This window comes from Setaria italica, chromosome VIII, assembly GCF_000263155.2.
Source record: "Setaria italica strain Yugu1 chromosome VIII, Setaria_italica_v2.0, whole genome shotgun sequence".
Taxonomy (NCBI): Eukaryota; Viridiplantae; Streptophyta; class Magnoliopsida; order Poales; family Poaceae; genus Setaria; species Setaria italica.
The window spans coordinates 36,572,312-36,597,709 of NC_028457.1; the positions used below are offsets into that span (position 1 = coordinate 36,572,312).

The window sequence follows — 25,398 nt, forward strand, 5'->3', positions numbered from 1 at the left end:
ACAAGAGAGTATATCAGAGATTTACGCTTAATCTTGGAAACAAAGGCTCCAAACTTCACAGGCAATCGACTGGGGGCTGCGTACGCCTAGAACTCAGCATCATCTTCAGAAAACTTCACACACCTTCTTCTTCTGAGCAGCAGTAAGCAAGGGTGAGTACACTTATGGTTAGTACTCAGCAAGGCCACAAGAAATAACCAGAATAACGATTTAAGTCTATCTTTAAGTTCATTAATCATGTGAGGGTCTAGCCCACTCTTGACCATGAGCACGGCTGATATATCAATTTTACACTGTGGAGGTTGTACACTTTCACCACAAGTTGTGTAAAAGTTCAAAAGAACTTTAGACACAACCATGCTATGCTAATTAGGCACTCATCACACTAACAAGGTGTGACTGCATAAGGACACTATAAGGTCTTTACAAAGATTCCCTAATAAGAAGTAGCCTGCTAAGGTTTCTGGATCAGTAGTAGAGAAGATCAGTCTGAGGGCCGGGCTATACCCCATCTGCCGCCTCCCCTCTTGCCCTTTCGGTAAGACTGCTTCAAACTAGAATATCTAATTAATTAGTCAAGACTGGAGCCATATAATTTTGTAGTTGCACTATTTTCCTGGGTGGTTCTCCATGTTCCAATTAATGCATGGTATTCTTGCAATTACGTATAGATAGAAGGATGGTTAGGGACACTTGCCTTTCTCCAAAGAAAAGTTATTCTTACTGCTCTTCAGCTCTTGCTCTCTTGAAACTCTTAATCTTCAAAGCTTATGAACAGCAATCCTTCTACTTGAAGCAATCACTGGCACAAACATACAAGCAAACAAACAAGTACAACTAAGAACAATACACCAAAAGAAAAGAAAAGATTTAAAAGAGCGTACTAAAGGATAAGGCTTGATTCTAAGATCGCAAGGATGCAAGATACGCTTAAAACGGAACTATGGTTGAAAAGACAAAGCTAACGTGAGATTATTATCAAACAACAAAAGACTATGTGCTAGATATATTTTAACTCAAGCAAATCATGTGTAAAGGTTATTTCATAGAAACACCTTATGTTAGAATTAACTCAAATTATATTAGTGTCTGAGAAAGCCGCAAGAAAACTTAATTAAATTTTATTTGTAAATGTGTCTATATAAATTATACAAATTAAATTTATTATGAAAATAACTTAGGAGAGAACATCTAAGCGCATAGCTTTCTGAACTAACCAAATATAATTAAAAACACATTTATATTCATCTTAGTCAAATTAACATTTAATTATGAAGATTCGAGATATAACCTTTGTAGCTTTTATTTATTAAACAAATTGAATACACATTAATCAAATTGAGTTTAATTTATAAAAAGCTGAGGTATACCTCTAATTAGCTTTTAATTGGAAGAGTTATTTAAATAAATATTAATCAAATAAACATTTAGTATGAAAACACGGGTTAACTCTAATTGGATTTAGTATATAAGTACTTAATCATATTAATATTTTGAACAAATTACAAAATAGAGAATATGATCAACATTGCTTCTAGTGCGTAATTTAAGTTATATGAATCTAACACAACAAGAACCGATAGAAACAGAGCTTAAACATAGAATCTATAAGCTAAACAAGGTTGCAAGGACCAAGTCATGATTAGCCCTAGACAATAGGGGCTAGCGAGGAAGATATCTTAGACTTAGTGAATAGTCACTGTGAATAGGTGAGACCCCAGGGTTAGATCTACAAAAGATTATGGCTTGGGCTCGGTTGCAGGCACCTAATAGATCTAGGGGTTATCTGTGAAACGCACAAGACATAAGGAAAAGGTTAAACATTACAGGGTTCTCTAGGGGCTTAATCGCAAAAGGGATGGGGGCTTCTTCTTCCTCCTCACCTATGGTGGCTCTTGGCGGTGACCCTCACCGGTGCTACGGGTGGTTGCGGTCTCTGGCGGGCGGCGCAGGAGGTGCAGGAGGTCGTGGGGATCTCGTGGAGGCTCTTACCGGCGGCTGAGGTGAAGGGAGACGGCTGGAATTTGGTGGAGACGGTGGACGGCGGAGATGGCGGCACACGGTTCTTCATGGGTGGTGCTCCTCCGACGATGAGTTGATGACAATGAGCAGCGGTAGGTGTGCGGCTTGGCCTCACGGAGCTCGTGGTGGTGTTGACTTGCTCCGGCGGGCAACGGTTGCAGCGAAATCAAGCGGCCAAGCTCGACGGTGGCACTCGGCTTCGCGCGGGTGGCGACTCCTCTGACGTAGGGACAGAGATGGTGATCGACAGAGGAGCTTCGTCTCGATGACACAAACCTCCTGGTGATAGCGGCTTCGTCTGGCAGCGTCCTGACACGGAGAATCGAGGAGCGGAAGCCTAGCAGGGGTGCTCTGCTTCAGCGGCCTCGGCTCGGTTCAATTGGCGGCGCTCCAGTGGTGGAACGACGACGGTAGGTGATGGAGCACAAGGCCGGGGCTCACCTTTTATACGCTCGGGACACGAGGCTCGGCACGGAAGCCAAGGTCGGCCGGTGGCACGCAGGTGCAACGTGCGTGGAGAGCAGGCATGGGTTGGGCCTCCCAAGCTCAGCTCGATGGGCTTGGTGGGGTCCACCTGCAAAGAGAGAAAGGTTCGGGCGGGTTAGCATCGGAGTGGGTTCGGGTTAGAGTAGGATCTGATCTGAAAGGGGACTTAAGTTTTGTTATTTTCCGGAGTATATTTTCAGTGTGAAAACAAATCCAGAATATTCCAGATAATATTTTTAAAGCGCGAAAAATATCTAGAAAATCCCAAAATTCCAGGAAAATTCCTAGAAATAGTTTGGGACACGAGGAATCCAAGTAAAATTACATGGAGCTCATGAAAAAGATTCTAGAGAGCCATTATATTTAATTCAGAAAAGCACTCAATTGTTCTCCTAAACTAAATTTCCTGTCAAGAAAAAAATATTGAGAAAATTTTAAAATTATGAGAAAATTATTATTTAATTATTCATTTTAATCACATCCTGAATCCAAAAATTTTCAGGGTGTGACATGTAGCTAGAGATGAGCATGAGAATGTGAGGAAGTTCTTTAGAGGACATAATGCATGGTATAGAGAAATACAGAAAAGTGATGGGTACGAACCCACCGACTACTTATCTTGTTGAAGTGGAGGAGGCAAGAAAGACGAATCGTCGTGGGAGTGTTATTAGTGGTTTAGGTGGCAACAAGAAGAGAGCTGCTGAGGAAGGAGAGCGAGTGTCTTGTCAGCGATCTCCGATCCTATTATGAAGTTCAAGCTAAACCACCCGTCTAAAAAATCTCAGTCATTTCACATCCTGCAGGGAATCTCAATTCACGTGTTCGCTACTAGGACACAGCCTTTGATTTACTTCAAGCGTGGGAAACCTCACCATTCTTCAGAGTTCGCCGTTTCTGGACTTTGTCGCAACTGCAGCAAGAGGAGATCATGACCGGCTATTGTTTGCAAGAGATACCCAGTATGTAACAGCTCATAACTAGAGGTTTTTTATTCTAACAGATCACAAGCACGTACTTTGTTCGTTTAATATCTAAGACCATACATCCCCTACTTCTCATGTTCGATCCAATCGGGTAGTACTAACTTGTTATTTCTTAGACATGCATGCCATGTTCACGCTGGACTAAAGTTTTTGACAGAACGGGCATCATGTGAATACTGATCAGATCCAATCAGATATAGAAAAAAAGGCTCGTGGGTAAGCATGTGGCTATCATAGGAATTTAAAAATGATAGAGAATCATTGATAAAGTCATAAGTGATTGAGACATAATTTGTTTTCTCATAGTTTGTCAACGCAGCCTCTATCTGGCCACATGTTTACCTACCGAAGTACATGCATATTCAGTACTGTGCATATATATTCACATACGCATATGTAGTACTGCGTGGAAGTGCATTGCAGAGCAAACCTGACGAAGTTGCAAACAATGAAGTTCAGGAGCTCGCCGGCGGCGTCTGCAGCGATTGCCATCGCTGTGGTCTTCTTCCTCTCTGCCAAAGCACCACCATCGGCCAATGCTGCTGTCGTCGAACACACCTTTGTTGTAAGCATGATGAGCATCATGGATTTAACTACCCATGTTCTATCATTTCTGCATAATGTTGACCAGGATCCATACTATACCTAATCAAGGCAATGAAAATGTACATTTCCTTGCTTGATCGTGCATATGCAGGTGAGCCAGGTGAAAATGACGCACTTGTGCAACGAGACGCTGGTCACCGTTGTGAACGGGCAGTTCCCAGGCCCTGCGATAGAGGTCACAGAGGGAGACTCAGTTGCTGTTCATGTCGTCAACAAGTCACCCCACAACCTAACAATCCACTGGTAATAACTTCGAATCCTTTTGTTGTCGCAAAGAAAAACTGCATCCCCGGTACATGTCTTAAAACAAAACATAACTTCCACTGCAATTGAACTTGGTTAGTGTGTCGAGTGCTTGAAATATACTCCAGCCTTGATAGATTGCCTAAGATGGGGATTCAAATATACGGCAAATCTCATTATCTCATTTATGTTTTCTGAAGCTTTTCTCACGTGCGCTGTCTGATGCAGGCATGGCGTGAAGCAGCGGATGAACTGTTGGGCAGATGGGGTGCCAATGATCACACAGTGCCCAATTCTACCGAACCAGAGCTTCACCTACAGGTTCAATGTTGCTGGACAGGAAGGCACACTGTGGTGGCATGCTCACGTTTCCTTCCTCCGGGCAACCTTGCACGGCGCCTTAGTCATCCGGCCGAGACGCGGGGCCAGCTCGTACCCTTTTCCGAAGCCTTACATGGAGATCCCTATCATTATAGGTCTGTGAATTATCGCGCCTTGTTTGGAACTGAAAATGTGATGTTTCTAGCTATATGAAAACTAAGCTACTTCCGAATTTGGCAAGCATCTAGCAAGCGTGCTACAATTGTTACTGTGATCTTTGTGATGGCAGGCGAGTGGTGGCAGATGGACCTTTTTAAGGCGGACTGGGGCATTAAGCAGCATGTGATTGATGCTTACTACACTGCATCGACAATAAACGGAAAGCTTGGAGACATCTATAACTGCTCTGGTAATATCAAGTTGTGAGTTGGATATACGTTCATGTTTAAATCGACACACTTTCTTCATTGTGCTTGAATTGAACTTTGCAGGTGCCGTGGAAGATGGATACAAGCTAGATGTGGAGCCTGGGAAAACCTACCTGCTACGAGTAATCAATGCCGCGCTCTTCGCCGAGTACTACCTAAAGATTGCCGGCCACAAGTTCACGATTGTCGCGGCAGATGCCAACTATGTTACCCCCTACACCACAGATGTCATTGCCATTGCACCTGGAGAAACGGTCGATGCCCTTGTGGTCGCCGACGCAGCCCCCGGCAGATACTACATGGTAGCCCTGCCCAACCAGTCACCGAAGCCAGACCCGCAGAGCCCGGTGCTCATCACGAGAGGAATAGTACAGTATAGCAACAAGCAAAAGCCTGGCAATGGAGTGGAACATCCATCCATTGATATTCCAGTGTCACCAGAGATGCCTGACCAGCATGACCTGATGCCATCGTTCTACTTCCATGGCAACCTGACCAGCTTAGTACACCATCCTCAACGCCCACGAGTGCCAACTCGTGTTGATGAGAGATTGTTCATCACACTCGGCCTGGGCTCCATCTGCCGGCAAGGACATTCCTCGTGCGAGAGGAGTGAGAGCCCTGATTCCCTTATCGTGGCGACGATGAACAACGTCTCCTTCCAGCAACCCGCGCTAGAGATGCCATTATTGGAAATGCACTACTACAACCCCGACCGCGTGGCAACCATGCTGCAAGAGCTGCCGAAAGAGCCGCCGATGGTATACAACTACACTGATCCAGCCCTGATCCCACTGGGACCCAAGGAGGCGAAGTTGGAGCCTTCATCCGAGGCAACGGTTGCCCGGCGTTTTAGGCAAGGCTCGGTGGTGGAGGTGGTGTTCCAAGGTACGGCGTTGTTGCAGAGCGAGTCGAACCCGATGCACCTACATGGCCATGACGTGTTTGTGCTAGCTCAGGGGGAAGGCACCTATGACGCCGGGAGGGATGCAGCAAGGTACAACCTTGTGAATCCACCCATCAAGAACACCGTGCATGTCCCGAGGCTAGGGTGGGTTGCTCTCCGGTTTGTCGCAGATAATCCAGGTGCGTAAAGGGCACACTTGTCTGGAAAATATATCGATATAGCTACAAACCATATAAAGTCATTCTTTTTAGCCAGTATTATCTTGGAAAAAAGTATCCTCTCATGAAAGTAACAAGGCTAGACTGATCAGGAACACTTCTTTTAAGCATTATTGGAGAAAATTCTTTTAAGCCAATTTTGATCAAAAATGTTATTGGAGAAAAGCATTTAGGTAATTATTAGTCTAGCAGTAGTAAATACAACTTCTGTAAATCACAAGATCTAGCTGTGTTTCCAATAGAAAATAATATTTTACTCAAGTAACAAAATTTAATGGGTTCAACTTTAATTTGACGATATTAACCACACTTTGAAGAAAATGTTTTCCGATGAATTGGAAACCATTACATTTCATTTAATCTCCCATTTGTTTAGATGTGCACCACTAATATAAGGTACTTCTTCTCCAATGGTATACAGGGATATGGTACATGCATTGCCACTTTGGTTTTCATCTGTCAATGGGCATGCTAGCATTGTTCATCGTTGAGGATGGGACGACAGTGGGCACATCCCTCCCTGCACCACCTGCGGATTTTCCGACATGTGGCCATGACCACAAACTGATGCCAACTGAATTGTACCCTATCTAAGGAAATTGAAGTTGCATTAACAGATGGAGTATAAGAGATAATTGCTAGCACTAGCCTCCAAATGAGCCGACATATAAACGATGATCATGTATCTTGAAATGAAAAAAAAATATAGCTTGTCTAAATAATGTAAATCAGGAGGCTGGCTTATTATATGTACAATTTTAATCTATAATGTTCTATTTTTTTGAACGAAGACAGCACTACCTATTATTTTATAATTTTTTTATTTCAAACCCGTTTAATTCGCTCCCACGAGAGTCACCAGGCCTGCTGGGTACTACTAAGGTGCTCTAACTACTAGGCTAGAGGTCCTTTCGCTCTATAATGTCGTATTTGTATGGAATTCAGTCGTTGATTGTGAAATATAGGCCACAGGATTGAGAACGAGACCCGTGAAAATTTAACAAACAAGTACACATATGTGCCAACCCACAGACGATAGCAACTCGAATAATCTTTCATGGACGGCAGTACAGGGAGGATGCCAAGTAATCGCTACGGGCATCCTTTAAGCCCCACCATAAAAATTGTCCCAGCCAATCCTATCTATGGGCCATTACAGAAGATTTTTTTTAGCGACCGTGCCTTAGCACGTTTTTCAGTAGGAAGAAAGCAGTTTACAGACACAATCTCGATGAAGCCAAACAGATCTTGACCAGCACGAGAGCACAAAGGACCAAAGAAAGAGAAACACTGAAGAAACGCACAAAGAACCACCACACGATACGAACCAACAAAGAGGAAGCACACTCGAACCCACAAACCTAGACACAACTACTCTCTTGAACCTGCTAAAAGATACAACCTCGTCAAGGGTGCTAAAGGTCTCAGAACCGCAATGGTGGCAAAGCATCCACCTAGACATCAGGATCATGGCGGCAAAGCATCCGCCCAAACACAACAACAATGGCAAAGCATCCACCCAACCAGCACGACCATGGCGGCAAAGCATCCACCCGAAGCAACCAACGACAGTGGCAAAGTATCCGCTAGAGCAAAGAACGGCGGCAAAGTATCCGCCAGAGAAGAGGCGGCGGCAAAGCATCCGCCAGATGATGACAACCTAAGCAACCTGGGCGAGGTGGACGAATCAAAGCGAAGGAAGGCACAAAAGAAGACACTTCCCAAGGAGAGTAGACAACCACCACGAGGACCCTAACTGGCCAGAGACAACTAGGGGTAGCATTCAGCAATGATCCCTGAAGTGACGGCAGCAAGAACCCGCAAAGCTTCCAAGACGACGCCTCAAGAGAGGGCCCAACGCCACTAGCGCCATCGTCATTCGACCAATACGGTCAAGGCTTTCACACGGAAGATCACCGGAGGGGAGGGAAAAAGGCAATGAATGACGCCTTCAAGAAGGGAAGCGGCGCCCGGGGGCGTTGCCATCATTGACCCACAAACAGGCACAAGGCTTTCACCTACACCCTGTTCCCTCCCTAGAAATCACAGTTGCCACCAGGAGCACGGGGACCGCCAGGCGCCAAGGAGCCGAAGAATACCGCCAAAAACACGAGCCAGGATAACTAGTTGGCCGGTCCCCCGCCGGCGAAAGATGGCACAGCCACCAGAGAAGGGTTGGGGGGGCACCCGTCCGGTCACGCGGTGGCGGCGCACGGAGCCCCACCCCCGACGGACCCGACAGCCAGGGAGATAGCGACCACCCTCACCGTCCCGCCCACCGACAGCGAAAGGGGCGGCAAGGGGAGGGACGCAAATCCAGCCGCCAGGGAGGCAACATCCTCCCAACTACGGTCCCCTATCCTCCAGTCAGCAGAAGGGGTAGTACGCGACAGTCATCGTTGGTGATTGATCCCCACGCTAAGGATGTGTAGATCCGGGCTCCGGGGAGGTAGATCTGCCACCGGCGGCTGGCAATGCCTAGGGTTTTGCAGAGTGGGAGAGGAGAGGAAGAGATGAGGAGGGAAGGGGAGGAGGAGAGCACGACACGAGGGCTGGCTTCGGTGCCGCCGCTGGTCGCCGCTAGTGGCGGTGGCGGTGGCCGTCGAAGTCTGGCAGGTGGGGTTGGTGTGGGGCGCGGCGCGGCGCCGTCAAGAGGTTGGGGTGGAGTTGGTGGCTACGGGATTTCCTCAAGGATTCTGATCCATTACAGAAAATTAATACATAAAGCAAAATAAATGGTGGGCTCCAAATAAACCCGTCACCGGTGATGGATGTTTCTAAGGCCTGTCACATGTAATATGAGTGACAGACCCTGACAACATCTGTCACTGTTAACTTATTGAAGGTGACAGACCTTGATCGGCCCGATCGGCCTCTGATCAAGAGGCCTGACAGGTGACAGGCGTTGCTAAGGCCTGTCACGTGTGACCATACAAGTGGTGCGCTTCACTTGTCCGCCACATTTCCCAATTCATCAATCTTTAAATTTCAAGTATTGTTGGTCTAGCCGATCTGCTCTGAGATGTACCCTTCCAGGTAGTGGACTACATCATATATTACTATATGTTGGCAAGTGGTACTTTACATAAGGTGGAGTGGTTTGACCATAGATGGGTTTTACATAGAAGTTAGGCCATTCCCAATTGGGAGTTTTATTTTGCGGTTTTCAAGAGTAATGCATCATCTAAAGAATTTTGGAGTGATGAATGAAACAAGGCCTCCAATGCGCACTTTCATAGGTGAGCCATTGAATTTAATTGTGATGCACATGATTGAAAAAAACAGATGAAATGAAACCCTTTAACCCTCCCAATGTAAATTTCAACACATTTCATAGTCTTGGAAACAATATACACCCAATTTCATCAAGATAGAATGCATCCTTTCTCTATCTTCATAAATTACTTGCCATCATTTTATCTACACGGCACCTAATTTAATGATATTGAAACTCCTATAAAACTTCCACGGGAATGGCCTTAGTGCCTAAGACTCGTCCTAGTTTTTTTATTTCTTACCTTGATGGCCTCTATATTCAGAGTATGATCACTATCCACTTGATGTTTTTTCCATAAACATGATTTAAAAGAAAGAGCTCCATCCGCATGGCATAATGCATGAGTTAGAATAGGTGATTAGTAAAATCATCCAGTGATCGGATCGGATCAGATTAGAGCCACTTGATGCTTACTTGGTCATAGATCTAGTTTTAAACAAATAAAGGTCTGGGCCAGTGGACTTTCCATAAAAACAAAGATTAATCATGGCTTAGCAGCAGTGGCCTAGTTGAGGCAGGAACTTGCAGTACAGGCTTGCTGTGAGGTCCCTATCGAGTACGTATATAGTAACTATTAGCTAGCTAGCTTCACATGACAGAAAATTAAACTACAGAGGTTTGGAACAGCTTGGCTGGCTGGGCTATGCAGGCTTACCGGAGTCCCCATGGGCTGGAATTATTCATTCAACGGGACTACAAGTCTGCTGGGGCTGCTGATGTCCTTAGCAAGGTATCCTCCTACTCACTCACATCGCAAATATACGTGACAAACAAGATCATCTCTATGCAACTTCAATACAGGATTTAATTACCCCACAAATTAAACCACACGGGCAGAACTTCCTCTCATCCCTATGAAGCCCGACTTCTCCCTTGTTTCAGCAGAATGGTCCTCGACGCTGAGGTCGACGGCAGCAGCTTTGGGCAAGGTCAGAGACGATTGCCGGCGGATTGCATTCGCAGTGAAGGAAAGAGGAGAGATGGGAGAGGCAGCAAAACGGTACGCGGAGGAGCGGCGTGTGTTGTTCGCATGACGCCAAGGTGCTGCGTAGAGGCGGGTGCTGCTGGCACAGGGGCGGCGGCGACTCGCGGCGTTGCACATGGTGGGGGGAGAGGTGGACCAGTCGTCAGTGTGGGTGCCCAGGGGCCTGGTCTGAACAAGGAAATGGGAAGTTGGGCCCTTTGACCCGAAGCATGGGTTGGGCCTAATCTAGGCCTGCAGGGCATTTGGGCCCAGGAGCAGCAGGGAGTGGAACGGGTTGGACAAAGGCAGATTCGGTCCAAAACCGAGCATTTAAACTCTACAAGTTCAAACTTCATTTGATTTCATTCAATTATGACAAAAATATTCATTGAAAAAATTCAACATAGTAGAGATGTCCAAAAACTTGGACGAAAGGTTTCGCTCCATTTTGAGCCACTATGACTCAAATGCTGCTAAGAATGCTCTTTCTCCATGTAGGGAAGGCATGTTTAACTTCAAACCATGTACAAATCTTCTTCTTGGAGGCTCTCAGAATTTCCAAGAGCTCACCAAGTCCAACAGTGACCAAGTATTAATCCTTGACTATTCACACTACTACAATCCTTGACTCTTGATCTCTCATAGGATGTCTCAAGTTAGCAGGATGTCAAGGGCCATTCAAATGACTAGGAGATGGAGTAGTATAGATAGGCTAGAGCAAGAAGTTGACCAGCCATGGCTCAACCAACTCCCCTGAAATAGTAACACAGGAAGATCACACCGCAACAACATTCTATCGTCGGCTCATTTGATGCTGGCATTTCATCTTGAATTTACCGTTGGAAAAACAAAGGATTTTTCGCATATAAAACACCAACAATATCACACCATGCAAATTTAGATAACCCGATGTGTAGACTTTATCCATCATTTGGCTGCATCCTCCATGAATCTCGACGAAAATTCTGAAGCTAGTGAATTACAACATATAACTCCTAAGATTTTAGGGGCCGTCCGGGATGAAATTTAGAACCAGGGCACTTTTAAAAGAACAATAATAATATGCCAATTATTAACCATTCATATAAAATAGGTATCTTTCTGTACATATTATCTTAAATTTTTTTCTGACATTATACGAAGTCATTGATGACTATGGCTATGCTAGAAAGTAAAAGAAATTATAGTTGAAACATAATTATATAATATTTAATTTTACACAAATGGAACACACCTTTTGTAATATCTAGTGTTTTTTTTTCTAAAATTTGATTTGTAGTATTGTGTTAACTTTGTAAGACACCACCTTTTTCTTCACGTACGGGGGTATAATTCTTTGAACACAAGACTATAGTCAAGCTTGCACTTTGGAAGATCTTCTGGTGGTGGAGGAAGAATTGAACCAACCTCGGTCCATCTTCTACAATGAACACAACAGCCATGCCCATTGTCGAATGAAAATCATAGTGACCATGGATGTACCATACTCCTGTAGCACAAAAGAGAAAGCATAAGATCTCTCGGAGTTCTAATACACCACCAGTATTACCCTAGCTAGTAGCACATGTACCTGGATTGTCCGCAACGAACCGAAAGGCGACCCACCCAAGTCTGGGGGCAATCACGGTGTTCTTGATCGGTGGATCCACCAGGTTGTACTTGGCCACGTCCTTGGCCGCATCGTAGATGCCATGGCCCTGCGCAAGGGCAAACATATCGTGCCCATGTAGGTGCATGGGGTGGGATCCGGTCTGCATCAACGCCGTGTTCTGAAACACCACCTCCACTGTCACGCCATGGCGGAACCACCGTCCAGCCATCCTCTTCTTCGTCGCCTCCAGCTGCCTCTCCTTGGGTCCCGATGGGACCAGGGCGAGATCGGTGAAGTTGAACTCCCTCGGTGGCCTGTGGGGTAGCATGTAAAGCTCCACACCGCCGTGGACGGCCGTGTCGTTGCGGTGGTAGTAGTGTGCCTCCAGCAGCGGCGCTGCCATTGATGTGGCGAGCTTGAAAGAGACATTGTTCATCGCTGCCACGAGGATGGACTTGTTGCTACCACTCCTCTTGCAGGCCTGACGACCATTCCAGCCAGCATATAGAGCCATCACTGAGCGTGACGAAAAAGTGCTCGTCGGCACGTGCCGGCACCGCCGGCTGCCTTGGGTGGCGCAGGCTGGTCAGGTTGCCATGGAAGTAGTAGGTGGTGATTGTGTCATGCTGGTCAGGCATGTCAGGCACCACCGGGGCGCCACCTGATTCATATTTTTCTACATTGCTGTAGCTTGAGTTGTGCCCGCTGATGCCACCGTCGTGGCTGTGTCCGCTCTTGTACTGCACTGTTCCAGTTTTCATGAAAAATGGAAGCTGCTGGTCCGGCTTCGGCATCTGCTGGGCTAGGGCGACCATGTAGTATACTTGCCAGAGGGCGCATCGGCGACCACTAGGACGTCCATCGTCTCACCGGGTGCAATTGCAATGGTGTCCGTAGTATACGGGTTGACGTAGTTGGCGTCGGTGGCAACCACCGTGAATTTGTGGCCGGCGATCTTGAGGTAGAATTCGGTGAAGAGTGCAGCATTGATTAGTCGTAGCAGGTAGGTCATTCCAGGCTCCACGTCCAGCACGTAGCCATCTTTTACAGCCCCTTCATAGTTGAAGCACTCGAACCAATCAATTAATAAAAAAGAAGACATTGTTAACCAAAAACTAGAGGAAGCACAAGTATGCCACACATGTACAAAACCCTGACCCTATAAACAAGAATATCTATAGGTTCTGACAATTTGCTAGCGTAGAAAAGTTTCATTGTTATAGAAAAGTTATTTTTTGCAAAAGAAAAGAAGAAAAGTCAATTGCCATGACTTTCTATAGATGGTGATGCATCGTTAACCATCAGCTATCTGAGACCCATTGGATATTTGATTAAATCTGGATGGCAGAGAACAAAATGGACCCGCAATCCTAAAAAGCCTATATATTGGTGTCGGAATGATTGTTCATTATCAAAGGAAAGTATCAATTACCAGAGCAATTGAAGGGATCTCCAAGCCTTCCGTTAATTGTTATTGCAGTTGGGTTATCACCAAAGTAACCGTCTAGCATGTTCTTGTCAAACTTTTCAAGGTCCATCTCCCACCACTCCCCTGGTGTCATCGAGCACAACAATACAACAGTTCATATATGAACATGTGCAGAAATCATAAACATATATATCTGCTGTCTGGATAAACCATGCCATGCAGTCTTCGCTCTGTGCCCATACTTATAGATGACCAAATAAAAGTCATATGCATAATTCACGAACCTATGATGATGGGGATCTCCATACGGAACGTTGATACTATTCATGCATTCAAACATGCTATCTTTCTCTTCCTTGCTGAGAGTGTAACTGGCAGGACGTAAGTAGTGTTGTCCTTTATCTCTCTTTTCCGGATGTAGGTCATCTTGCTGTTTCATACGTTTCAGGTCCTATCGTGCTTCCAATGTATCTTTTGAGTTCCCACAACAACCCAGGAAGCCTAGCACATTCACGCAAAGGTTCTTCATCAGGTGCATCACGTTTATTGCGTTGCGGACCTCTAGGATTTCCTAATAAGGTAGCTCCCAAAATATAGACTTTTTCTTCCACATGGGTGCACGTCGGTTATCATTGTTCGGAACAAATTCGCTACCAAGACCCTTTCCAAAGACTACCCTTACATCCTTTATCATCTCAAATACACGCTTTCTATTACAGTGGGCAGGTTTTTTACGATGGTCGGGCACCCCTTTGAAATACATCCCTTTCTTTCTTAATAGGTGGTTAACTGGAAGAAATCGACGATGACCCATATACACAACCTTCCTATAGTGTTTCAAATACATGCTATCTATGTCGTCTAAACAGTAGGTGCAGGCCTGATATTCCTTGTTTGTCTGTCCTGAAAAGTTACTCAGCGCAGGCCAATCATTGATGGTTATGAACAACAATGCTCGTAGGTCAAAGCTCTCTTGTTTATCCTCATTCCATACACGTACACCTTCTTTCTTCCAGAGCAGTAAAAGTTCATCAACCAACGACCTTAGGTACACGTCAATGTCGTTGCCGGGTTGTTTTAAACCTTATATAAGCAACGACATCATAATGAACTTCCGCTTCATGCACAGCCAAGGATGAAGGTTGAACATACATAGGGTCATAGGCTAAGTACTATGACCACTACTCAACTCATCGAATGGATTGAATCCATCAGTACTTAAACCAAACCTTATGTTTCTTGCATCACTTTCGAAGTCCAGGAACACTCTATCAATTGATCTCCACTGGGCCTCATCCGCGGGGTGTCTTAGCATCTCAACTTGCTTACATTCTTTTTTGTGCCATCGCATCAACTTAGCATTCGCCTTGTTTCTGAACAAATACTTCAAACGTGGTATTATAGGAAAATACCGCATCACCTTCGCAGGAAATATCTTCTTGGGAGGCTACCCCTCCATATCATCAGGATCATCTCGCATGATCTTCTACCGCAGCTCCACACACAGGATAAACATCCAATTTCTCGTATTCATCACCATGATAGAGGATACAGTCATTAGAGCATGCGTGTATCTTCTGAACCTCCAATCCGATAGGGCAAACAACCTGTTTAGCTTCATATGTTATGGACGGTAATTCATTATTCTCGGAAAGCATGTTCTTTACAAGTTTCAATATCTCCTGAAGTGCCTTATCGGACACACCATTTTCTGCCTTCAATGGTAGCATTTCCAGTATGGTACCCAATTTTTTATACCCCTACTTGCAATCTGGGTACAACAATTTTTTGTGATCATCTATCATGCGCTGCAACTTTTTTTATTCCTTCTCAGTTTCGCAGTCTTTCTGTGCATCCCATAGCACCTGATCAAGATCATCAATAGGGTCGTCTTCTGCAAACTCTTCTTCATCAACCTTACCCATTGTAGTATCTACAAAAGCTTGGCATGCAGCCTAGTTCGGAATGTTGCTATCATCCCCCTCTTCTTCACCGTCTTCCATTATAACCCCTCTTTTGCCTTACTTGGTCCAAACTAAATAGTTAGGCATGAAACCGTATCTAAACAAGTGGCTGTGAAGAGTCTCCCAGGATGAGTAGTCCTTCTTGTTACTGCATTGGAAGCATAGACAATATATGAATCCCTTCTTTGGCTTGTTGGCTTTGGCCACTTCGAGAAAATAATGCAAGCAATCAACAAACTTCTTGGTTCGTCTGTCCACGTTATACATCCAGTACCGGTCCATCTGCATCATATTACATGAAAAATGGATATAGGTCTTCGTATTAGATAAAGAACTTGATCAATACTGATAATTTACACCAATCAACCTTCATAAAGATAAAAATAATTCACATGAAAATTACACCAATCAAGCTTCATATCATTCACTAGGTCGACAAAAAGAAAAATGCTATAATTCTGTAACAAGATAATAAAGATATATATGCACTAAAGATTACAGACACTCCATAGTGGACTTCACGTGGTCAATAATCCTAAAATAATGGTACAACATAGCAGAATGTTCGCCCTCCAAGCCATCTCTGCACATGACTCAATCTTCTTCGAAGTTTATGGAGAGTCACCTCCGCTTCTCCAGTATTGAAAAATAATGGTACAACAGAAGATCTTTGAGTTCACATACTCTGGCTGAATATCATAAAGGAATCTTGAAATAATTGTCCAAACATCTTTTAGAGCAAGTGCCACATTCTCATAATAGAAGTATGGTGGCACACAATAGTCTGTCCAGGCAAAAGACCTGTTCACTGAGCATGGCCCATTTTGGCAAGCCAAAACCAACCAAAAACCGATGGGTTAAGGTTAATGAACAAATCTCTACCTGAACAGGCTATTGGGCCACCATACTTCTATTATGAGAATGTGGCTCCAAAAGGCATATGGAAAACTATTTCAAGATTTTTTTTATGATATTCAGCCAGAGTTTGTGGACTCGAAGTTCTTCTATTCAACCATTATTTTTGGATTCTTGAATCTGTGACGTCCACTATGGAGCGTATGGAGTCTTTAGTATATCTTTGTTGTCCAGTTCCACAATTCTAGCATTAAGTTGACCGGTCCAATTTTCATGTCCCTCTAATTTAACATGCAGAATATCAAAAAAATCGTAGCAATGAACAAATTCTATTTCTTACACCTACAATTTATTTACCTCAATTTATTGCAATGACTAAATATTAAAAACACATTTACTCTATTTTTTTCACATACCTAATATTGATCAAGATATTTATCTAATACGAATCATATATAACAAGCAAGCTATCCATCAAATTCTAGCTCAAAATCATGTATAAATAAAAAATCCTCCCCATTCTCCCTCATTCTAAAAAACTTATTTTTCTATATCTCTAAAGCATAAAATAAAGCATAATAATAATAAATGAAGGGAGGATGGATGAGTGAAATCCCCACGAAAATGAGAAAAAAAAATCAGGCAGCACCTCTCTAAGCTTACTTGCTCGTTATGAAGAAGGAGCTCGAGCTCTCGGTCTGATGAGTGACTCGGGGTCGGGAAGAAAGAAGGGGATTTTTATAGGGCGGGCGTTTAATCCCAGTTGGAAAAAACCAACTGGGACTAAAGGCCTCTCATTTAATCCTGGTTGGTGTTACCACCCAGGACTAAATAATTAATTCCGGTTGGTAACACCAACTGGGACTAAAGGCCTCTCATTTAGTCCTTTCTCTACTACTTGCTGACGACATGAACGGACACTGAGTCTCCCTCCGTGACCTCTATCGCCGGTCCGGGGAGCTGCCCGTTCACCACGGTACCCAGCGTCTTATTACACGGCCGCGTCATATTTACCTGGCTCACCTACATATATGGGCATATCCCAACAAATCAAGCATGCAACATATACTGTCAGCGCAGTGTGATTTATGAGTAACATGCACATAATTGTATAGAAAAGGATTAACGGAGGGAGGCGAAAGACATGGAATCTAGTCATGCCCACAACGAAAGTGTCGGACAATGGCTGCCGCAGCCGCTGGTAGACCCGCGGTTAAGAGGAAGAAGATGACAGCGGTGGCCGCCACTGTGGACACCGAAGGGACACCCCAGATCTTCATAGTTTGCATCTTGGTTTGGCCAGTTTGCTCCACAATGTTTCATACTCCTATATGACCATATGTTAGTATTTTTCTAGATAAGTGGCCTGCTCGTGGATGCTGTCTATGTAAAAGATAGTGCAGGAACGTTGACGGTGATAGAACAGCATTAACTGTAGTGTCACCCTACCAACCCGCAATGCTGTCTTAAACAAAGAACTCCATCAGCATGCATGGGACAATGCACCACTTAGAATAGGTGATTATTAGTAAAATCGGTCAGTGATCGGCCGATCAGATCGAATCTTATTAGCGCATGAAGCTTACTTGGTCATAGATCTTGCTCTAAACCATTAAAGTTCTGGGAGCCTGGGACCATGGCTAGTGTTGCCATCGCTTGCATGCGACTTGCCTACTTGTAACTTGCCCGTCATCTGCAGCTTAGGTGCCCCCGTGCATCAGATTCCGGCATCGAATACCGGGATGCATGGGGGCAGCAGCTTGCCAGCCACCACCACCACCTCTAGCTTCACCGCCGGAAGAGAGCTAGGCACGGCGTTGCAGGTGCGAGACAGTAGAAAGAGGGAGCGTGAGGTAGGAGAGGCCAGCCTGGGCCTCTTGGGCCACAACTAGGAAAAGAGAAGAAGAGGCATGCTGCTGCTAGTGGCCTCAGTTGGGCATATTTGCCCGAAACATGGGTTGAACAAGGAAAGGGGAAGGGCCTCAGTTGGGCATATTTGCCCGAAACATGGGTTGGGCCTAGCTAATGGATGCCTGCAGGACATTTGGGCCCAGGAGCAGAGAGTGGAAAGGGGATGGGCGAACGCAGATTGGGTCCAAAACCGAGGTGGATTTAGGAATTGATTTAGCTTTTAAATTCTACGATTTCAAACGTCATTCAATGATGGTCAAAATATTCATGAAAAATTAACCACAATAGAGTTGTCCGAAAACTTGGATTAAAGGTTTGATTATTTATTACTTTAACATGTTTTCACAGTGATTTATATATGAACAACGAGGGATGGTATGTATTCAAAACGAGGAAAACCCATGAAAAACTCTAGGAGCTATTTTTATATATTAAATAGCTCGCTATTAATTTTATTTTATATTGGGCTGTTACACCCTTGGTATCAACATTGTCATAGATTTTGTGAAGCTTTTTGGTTATCATGAAAACAGAAAGATACTACAATATGGCATTGAAATAGTTTATGACAATTTGTGATTGGTTTTAGTCAAGAGCATCTGATTTTGGTCACTAAATTTTACCGAGCCTACAAAGCTTCATAAAATGTAATGACCTTATAACGTTTTGATCAATTGTCTTGAGGTCCCGGAAAGGGCATATGTGTTATAGCGTTGGAAGGTCTTTGAAAATACAAAAGTTTCGGTTACGTCTTCCTGTAGCTGTGCTATTGTCAAATAAGAAACAGAAGTGTCAAGAAATGAATGAAAAATAAATCCCGGTGTCAAATAAGGGAGGAAAAAATTTCTAGTGTTATATTGGGAATCAGGTTTTTATCTAGTGCCATATAGAGAATTTTCTCTTGTTTCTAGCATGACATAGAGAGGCGAGGTAGCAATTGCAGGACAGGACTCATGGGTACCACTGCCATAGGCGTCCACAAGAACCACCAGCTTAGGAGGAAGGCAGTGATGGGAGGCTGGAAGCGGCAAGAAGCTCGACGGAGCAGTGGAGGCATGAAGGTAATCAAGTGTGGAATGGCGAAAAGGAGAGCGTGAAGACATTCTGGTGTGCACTGATGGTTGCATGAGATTTCAACTGACGGGGATATTGGTCAAAGTTTTAGGATAATTCATCATCAGTACAGTGACCGATAGACAAAACCATCAAATTTGGTCGACCGGAATTCAGAGTATTTGTTTGATTTTGTTTTAGGAATCATAGCAGTATAAAAGATTCTAGAATAAAAAATTGAGTGCCACCCACAAAAAAGTGAAAAAAAATGTTAGATGCACGAACCCCTCATTTACTGAACTTTTTACGATCTGTCAAAGTTAAGTTCAACATAAAAGACAGTCACAGAAATAAGAGAACAAAAGATCTATGAAAAAATTTATAAAAGTGAAACAGCAAAACAATAATGTGTTGTGGAAGTATACAAGTTCTATGTACCTTATTTTAATGAACAGCTGACAAGGTGCAAATTTGGTGCGCATGCTCGTTGCTTGGATATGGTAAAAGCCAGCAATATTTGCTGCGGAGTCAAGTCTACCTGCACGCGATCTGTCCTGCCTACTGTCAACGTTTCAACATGGTCAAAATTCAAGAAAGCTGTCTCAACTTGGAGTTTCTTAACCCCATGCTTGTTTGTTTTTTGTCCAAAAGTAGATATATGATATTAGTGTTTCCTACAGAGTTCCTTCTGATCCAAACAGGTCTTCACCCTTATAGGTGAACTTCTGGTACCACACGCCTGCACGGAACGGAGGATTAGGGAGTTCATTACGCTGACCTCCGAAAGTGATTACGTAGTTTTGTATTGGAATTGTCCGCAGTTCTGACTCATTTAGCTCTCTGCCGCTGCTGTATCGAGACCTCCAATAGACCTTGTTCTCACCTCTCCATACTACCTAGATTTCTCGAGAAACAGCTATACCGAGGAAATACCATACTTACTGAATGTTAAATCCACAGCTGGTAAAATCTCAGACTGTAAATCGTTTGTGGCTTGTAGTGGAAAACACGAGTTCAAGTTTGAGTTGTAGAGTCAAAACTCAAAAGGTATGATGATGACTCTATGATTCAGACTACGTACAAGTAAGAATTTACGATGTTGGCTTGGGCACAGCCCACAAATATATTATATTCATAACTTGTCATAAGGGCTAAAGTAATTCGATATCTGCATTTTTACCATCTGATTAACATGTGGTTCGTGCAAGGTAAACTGGTAGCACCTGGTCTTCGCATCCGTCGTAGATCTCAGTAACCCCATGCATCTCCTTTTTGTGGTTCAACATGTTTGACACGAGATAATGTTTCATAGTGCTGATGCATTCAAAATTTGGTATGCTGAACGTGGCTACCCATCACAGGGATGAAGTGAAAAGTTATCTAGAAACCCACTGGTCATGATTGTCCCATGGTGTAGCTAATGTCAATGTCATACCCTCGATAGTCCGATACAAATATTGTATATTGACAGTTTAGGTATTTATGCTTCCACAGATGAACCTATAAGATGATCTCAAGTGTGTCCACTGGTCGCACAAGACCATGTATTTTCTCTAATTGTGAGTGCATTAGCCTAAAAACTAATGAATTCACCTCTCGCACCCACAGTGATGATTATATAGCGTAGGAATTTAGTTATAAGTCCAAAAGGGGTGATCATATCCGATGATGGTTCTATGATTCAGAGAAAAGATCACTGAATGACCATTATTAGTGAATTGCTAATAATTGCCAACATTGTGATGGGATCAAAAAGTTTTGCATGTTGCAGAGTATATGGGAACAATGAAGTATTTCCCTATTTGCATAAGTTCGTTTGTGTTTCATATGTACCAGAGTGCTACCATAGCACGTAGTGATTAGAACCTGTACATGAGGATCTTTTTACAGTTTGGTATGATAAATGTATTTTTAATCATGAGCATTTTCACGCATTAAAGGTAGATTTCAGTTACCAGAAAAATCCTAGGAAAATGTTTGTAATGCAGAATGCATTTCAGGTTCTAGATCATCTACTAAAGCAACTAAACTTTAGGTGGTTTGCCAGAAATTACAAACAAACTGCTTAGATATCATTAAATCTTATTAATCCTAAGCACAATATGACGGGGAAATAAATATTTTTGCAAGTCTTGTGATGATAACCTTGTAAATTTATTCAAAAAATCTCTACCAAACTAGTGATTTCATAAATGTGCTTGGTATGGGAGGCCATAGAAGATTTGCAAGAACAAGAGGGAGTGTCCCTTGGATTCACCGTACCACTTGTTTCAAACCTCACATTCTACTCTTCTCTCTCTAACACAATGTGATTATTTGTCGTTCGTGCAACACCTGGTCTTCTCATGCCTCGTACGTATCAGCAACGCCATGCATCTCTTTTGGTGAACCGAAATTCAGAGAAAGTGCCGTTGAGAAGATGGGATTCAGTACAGTGCATATCAGCATTCAGTTCAAAGAATTTTGATCTGTAGTGACCTATATATCAAAATTATTTTACCACTCATACTTTTGTTTTTAACGGAAAATTTCATCGCATATCAAGAATTTTGAAAGAATGAGTAGTGCTGAGATATCTCAGTATAAGTTTAAGTTTGCATTTCTGTCATGCAGCTACATATGCGGCACAGGCCCGGCCGTTGACCAGGTTACATGTCAAAATTGACAGGACCATATCCATTAATTCTGCCTTACAATAATCTAATCCAAAATTGCGTAAGCATCGATCTGAACTCATACATTGGTTGGTAGGATTCTAGCACGAGAATATAAACCGATCCAAAGTTTCCAAACACCTTGTGTTTTACGGCGTCTGCAAAGGTATGTTAGCTTGTTTGCATGCTAAAAAAAATAAGAAGGCAAAATTCTCGTTTGGTTGAGTGACACGATCATGTGGATCTTCGATCGGGTCAACTGCTAAAAAAATAAGAAGGCAAAATTCTCGTTTGGTAGAGTGACACGATCATGTGGATCTTCGTCAACGCTGCCAACAATGACAAAGTCACGAGTCAGACATTTATTATATCTTAGTAGTTTGTCAAACGCAGCCGCTATCAGGCAACTTAGTATACCTACCAAGGTACTATATATATGTAGTATACTGCATAGAAGTACATTGCAGAGCAAACCAGATATCGCCAACTTGCAAACAATGAAGTGCTGGAGCTTGCCCGGCGCATCTGCGGCAATGGCCATTGGTGTCGTCTTCTTCCTCTATGCCATTGTTCCACCAGCGGCCATGGCCGCCGTTGTCGAACACACCTTTGTTGTAAGCATATGCATGATGAGCATCCATGGCTTTGACTCCACGTTCTATTATTTCGGCATAACGCTGATCAGAGTCCATACTAAATTTGGGCAAGGCAGTGAAGATGTACATTTGCATGCTTGATTTTTGTTGGAACATGCATATATGCAGGTGAGCCAGGTGAAAATGACGCACTTATGCAACGAGACGCTGGTAACTGTGGTGAACGGGCAGTTCCCGGGGCCGGCGATAGAGGTCACAGAGGGAGACTCGGTGACCGTCCATGTCGTCAACGAGTCACCCTACAACTTAACAATCCACTGGTAACTGCCAATCCTTGTTGTCGCAAAGAAAAACAACCTACCCATTACAGTTCTAGCATCACACTTTTCGCAATGTCTAAAGACAATACATAGCGTCCACTGCAGTACTTTGCTGGAAATATACTCCAGGCGTGATCGACTGCCTAAGATGGAAATAGAAAATCTAGTTTCATTTTGTTTTCTGAAGCTTCTGTTCTGTGTTTTCTGTTGCAGGCATGGGGTGAAGCAGCGGCTCAACTGTTGGGCAGACGGGGTGCCAATGATCACCCAGTGCCCCATTCTACCAAACCAGAACTTCACCTATAGATTCAATGTTGCTGGACAGGAAGGCACATTGTGGTGGCATGCTCATGTTTCCTTCCTCCGGGCTTCCGTGCACGGCGCCTTGATCATCCGGCCGAGACGTGGGGCCAGCTCGTACCCATTTCCGAAGCCTTACAAGGAGATCCCCATCATTATAGGTTCTATATTATTAAAGCTGTATTGTTTTCAAATTTGATACTGTTGCTGAACTGCTATTCTTCTGACTGAACTCTTGTTATTGTGACCTTGGTAATGGCAGGTGAGTGGTGGCAGATGGACCTTGCGCGGGCAGACTGGGCAATAGCTCACAGCGTCGATGTTTACTTCGGTGCATCGACGATAAATGGAAAGCTTGGAGATCTTTACAACTGCTCCGGTAATCATGTACTTTTGATATATGTCCATGTCAGTATGTAACCATGTCGAAACTGACACTCTTGCTGATTGCGCTTGAATTCGGACTGCAGGCGCCTTGGAAGATGGATACATGCTAGATGTGGAGCCTGGCAAAACCTACCTGCTAAGGATAGTGAACGCTGCTCTCTTCGCCGAGTACTACCTGAAGATCGCCGGACACAAGTTCACGGTGGTCGCCGCAGACGCCAACTACGTTAGCCCCTACACCACGGACGTCATCGCCATTGCACCCGGCGAGACGGTGGATGCCCTTGTGGTCGCCGACGCAGCCCCCGGCAGATACTACATGGTAGCCCTGCCCAACCAGTCGCCGGAGCCGGACCCACAGAGCCCAGTGTTGATCACCAGAGGAATATTGCAGTATCGCAACGTACAAGAAGCACTAGGCGATAGTTCATCAAGTGAAATGGCAGTGGCACCTGAGATGCCTGACGATCAAGACCTGCTGACATCGTTCTACTTCCATAGGAACCTGACCAGCCTACACCATCCGCAGCGCCCGCTGGTGCCGACGCGAGTTGATGAGCACTTGTTCATCACACTCAGTCTGGGCTCCATCTGCCGGCGAGGACAGTCCTGCAAGAGGGGTGGCAGCGATGAGACCTTTACGGTGGCGACCATGAACAACGTCTCCTTCCAGCAACCAGCGGTGGCGACGCCACTACTGGAGCTACACTACTACAACACCAACAGCATGGACATGCTGCAAGATCTCCCGGACAAGCCGCCGATGGTGTTCAACTACACCGACCAAGCCCTGATCCCACCAGGACCCAAGGAGGCAAAGCTGGAGCCGACATCGAAGGCGACAGTTGCAAGGCGTTTCAGGCAAGGCTCGGTGGTGGAGGTGGTGTTCCAGGGTACGGCGTTGTTGCAGAGTGAGTCGAACCCGATGCACCTACACGGGCATGATGTGTTCGTGCTCGCTCAGGGGGAAGGCCTTTACGATGCAGCAAGGGATACGGCATGGTACAATCTTGTGAATCCGCCCATCAGGAACACTGTGCATGTCCCAAGGCTTGGGTGGGTCGCTATCCGCTTTGTTGCGGACAATCCAGGTGCGTAAGGATTTAAAAGTCTTTCCATTTAGATGATATATCTAGGGGAAAAAAGCTTTCTTATAACAAGCACAGTGTCACAGGGAAATAACACAACTAGACTCATGAACACTTGTTTTAGCATCATAGCCGCTGCTAATTTTGAAGAAACAACATATCAGAAAAATATATAGGTAACTATTAGTTGAGGTATAATAAATATGACAACTATAAGTCCAAGAGTTGTGTTTCCATGAGAAATAATTATTTTCTCCCGATGAAGTATAAAATTTCAAATGTGTTCAGATTTGACGATGTTAATTAACCACACTTTGAAACAAATTATTTCATGTTTATTTAATAATCTACTGATTTGTTTAGATGTGCACTATATCTCATTTAGTCCGTAGTAGCATCACCAATATCTAATTCTTTGCCTTTAATTGTATACAGGGATATGGTACATGCATTGCCATTTCGAGTTTCATATGACGATGGGCATGGTGGGATTGTTCATCGTAGAGGATGGACCAACTGTGGACACATCCCTCCCTGCACCTCCTGCGGATTTTCCATCATGTGGCCATATCTAATGAAATGAGTTCTACCATATCTAGGGAAATTTAAGTCCTATTCATTGCGGTCTAAAAGTTGAGTAGCAAACACTAGCTTTAAAATAAGCCAGTAAATAGATAATGATATGTATCTGGATATGAAATAATTAATAAGAACATATAGCTGGTCTAATAACGTTAATCAGGAGGATGTCTGCTTACACATACTTTTAATCTATATTAGTGTATGGAATTCACC

General features: G+C 44.0%; 2 protein-coding genes and 1 pseudogene across 2 annotated transcripts; 2 read left to right on the top strand and 1 right to left on the bottom strand.

Annotated features, from left to right (window-relative positions):
* The first annotated feature begins 3,909 nt into the window (after positions 1-3,909).
* On the top strand, positions 3,910-7,000 carry LOC111258148 (laccase-15-like). Its single transcript, XM_022828868.1, has 6 exons — positions 3,910-4,056; positions 4,189-4,340; positions 4,569-4,816; positions 4,951-5,070; positions 5,153-6,175; positions 6,636-7,000. The coding sequence occupies exons 1-6, from the start codon at positions 3,940-3,942 to the stop codon at positions 6,806-6,808; spliced, it is 1,833 nt and encodes a 610-aa protein (XP_022684603.1). The 5' UTR covers positions 3,910-3,939; the 3' UTR covers positions 6,809-7,000.
* Positions 7,001-11,769: 4,769 nt separating this feature from the next.
* LOC105914999 lies at positions 11,770-13,781 on the bottom strand (annotated as a pseudogene).
* Positions 13,782-22,409: 8,628 nt separating this feature from the next.
* On the top strand, positions 22,410-25,178 carry LOC105915000 (laccase-15). Its single transcript, XM_012848273.2, has 6 exons — positions 22,410-22,526; positions 22,677-22,828; positions 23,042-23,289; positions 23,391-23,507; positions 23,599-24,606; positions 25,039-25,178. The coding sequence occupies exons 1-6, from the start codon at positions 22,410-22,412 to the stop codon at positions 25,176-25,178; spliced, it is 1,782 nt and encodes a 593-aa protein (XP_012703727.2).
* Positions 25,179-25,398: the final 220 nt, after the last annotated feature.

What these genes read in the sequence shown, in the direction of transcription:
- LOC111258148 (XM_022828868.1), top strand. Translation starts at nt 3,940, where the DNA reads ATGAAGTTCAGGAGCTCGCCGGCGGCGTCTGCAGCGATTGCCATCGCT. An exon ending in TCGTCGAACACACCTTTGTT is followed by an intron (nt 4,057 to 4,188) that starts GTAAGCATGATG and finishes GTGCATATGCAG; the next exon opens with GTGAGCCAGGTGAAAATGAC. An exon ending in CACAACCTAACAATCCACTG is followed by an intron (nt 4,341 to 4,568) that starts GTAATAACTTCG and finishes TGTCTGATGCAG; the next exon opens with GCATGGCGTGAAGCAGCGGA.
- LOC105915000 (XM_012848273.2), top strand. Translation starts at nt 22,410, where the DNA reads ATGAAGTGCTGGAGCTTGCCCGGCGCATCTGCGGCAATGGCCATTGGT. An exon ending in TACAACTTAACAATCCACTG is followed by an intron (nt 22,829 to 23,041) that starts GTAACTGCCAAT and finishes TTTCTGTTGCAG; the next exon opens with GCATGGGGTGAAGCAGCGGC. An exon ending in GGAGATCCCCATCATTATAG is followed by an intron (nt 23,290 to 23,390) that starts GTTCTATATTAT and finishes TGGTAATGGCAG; the next exon opens with GTGAGTGGTGGCAGATGGAC.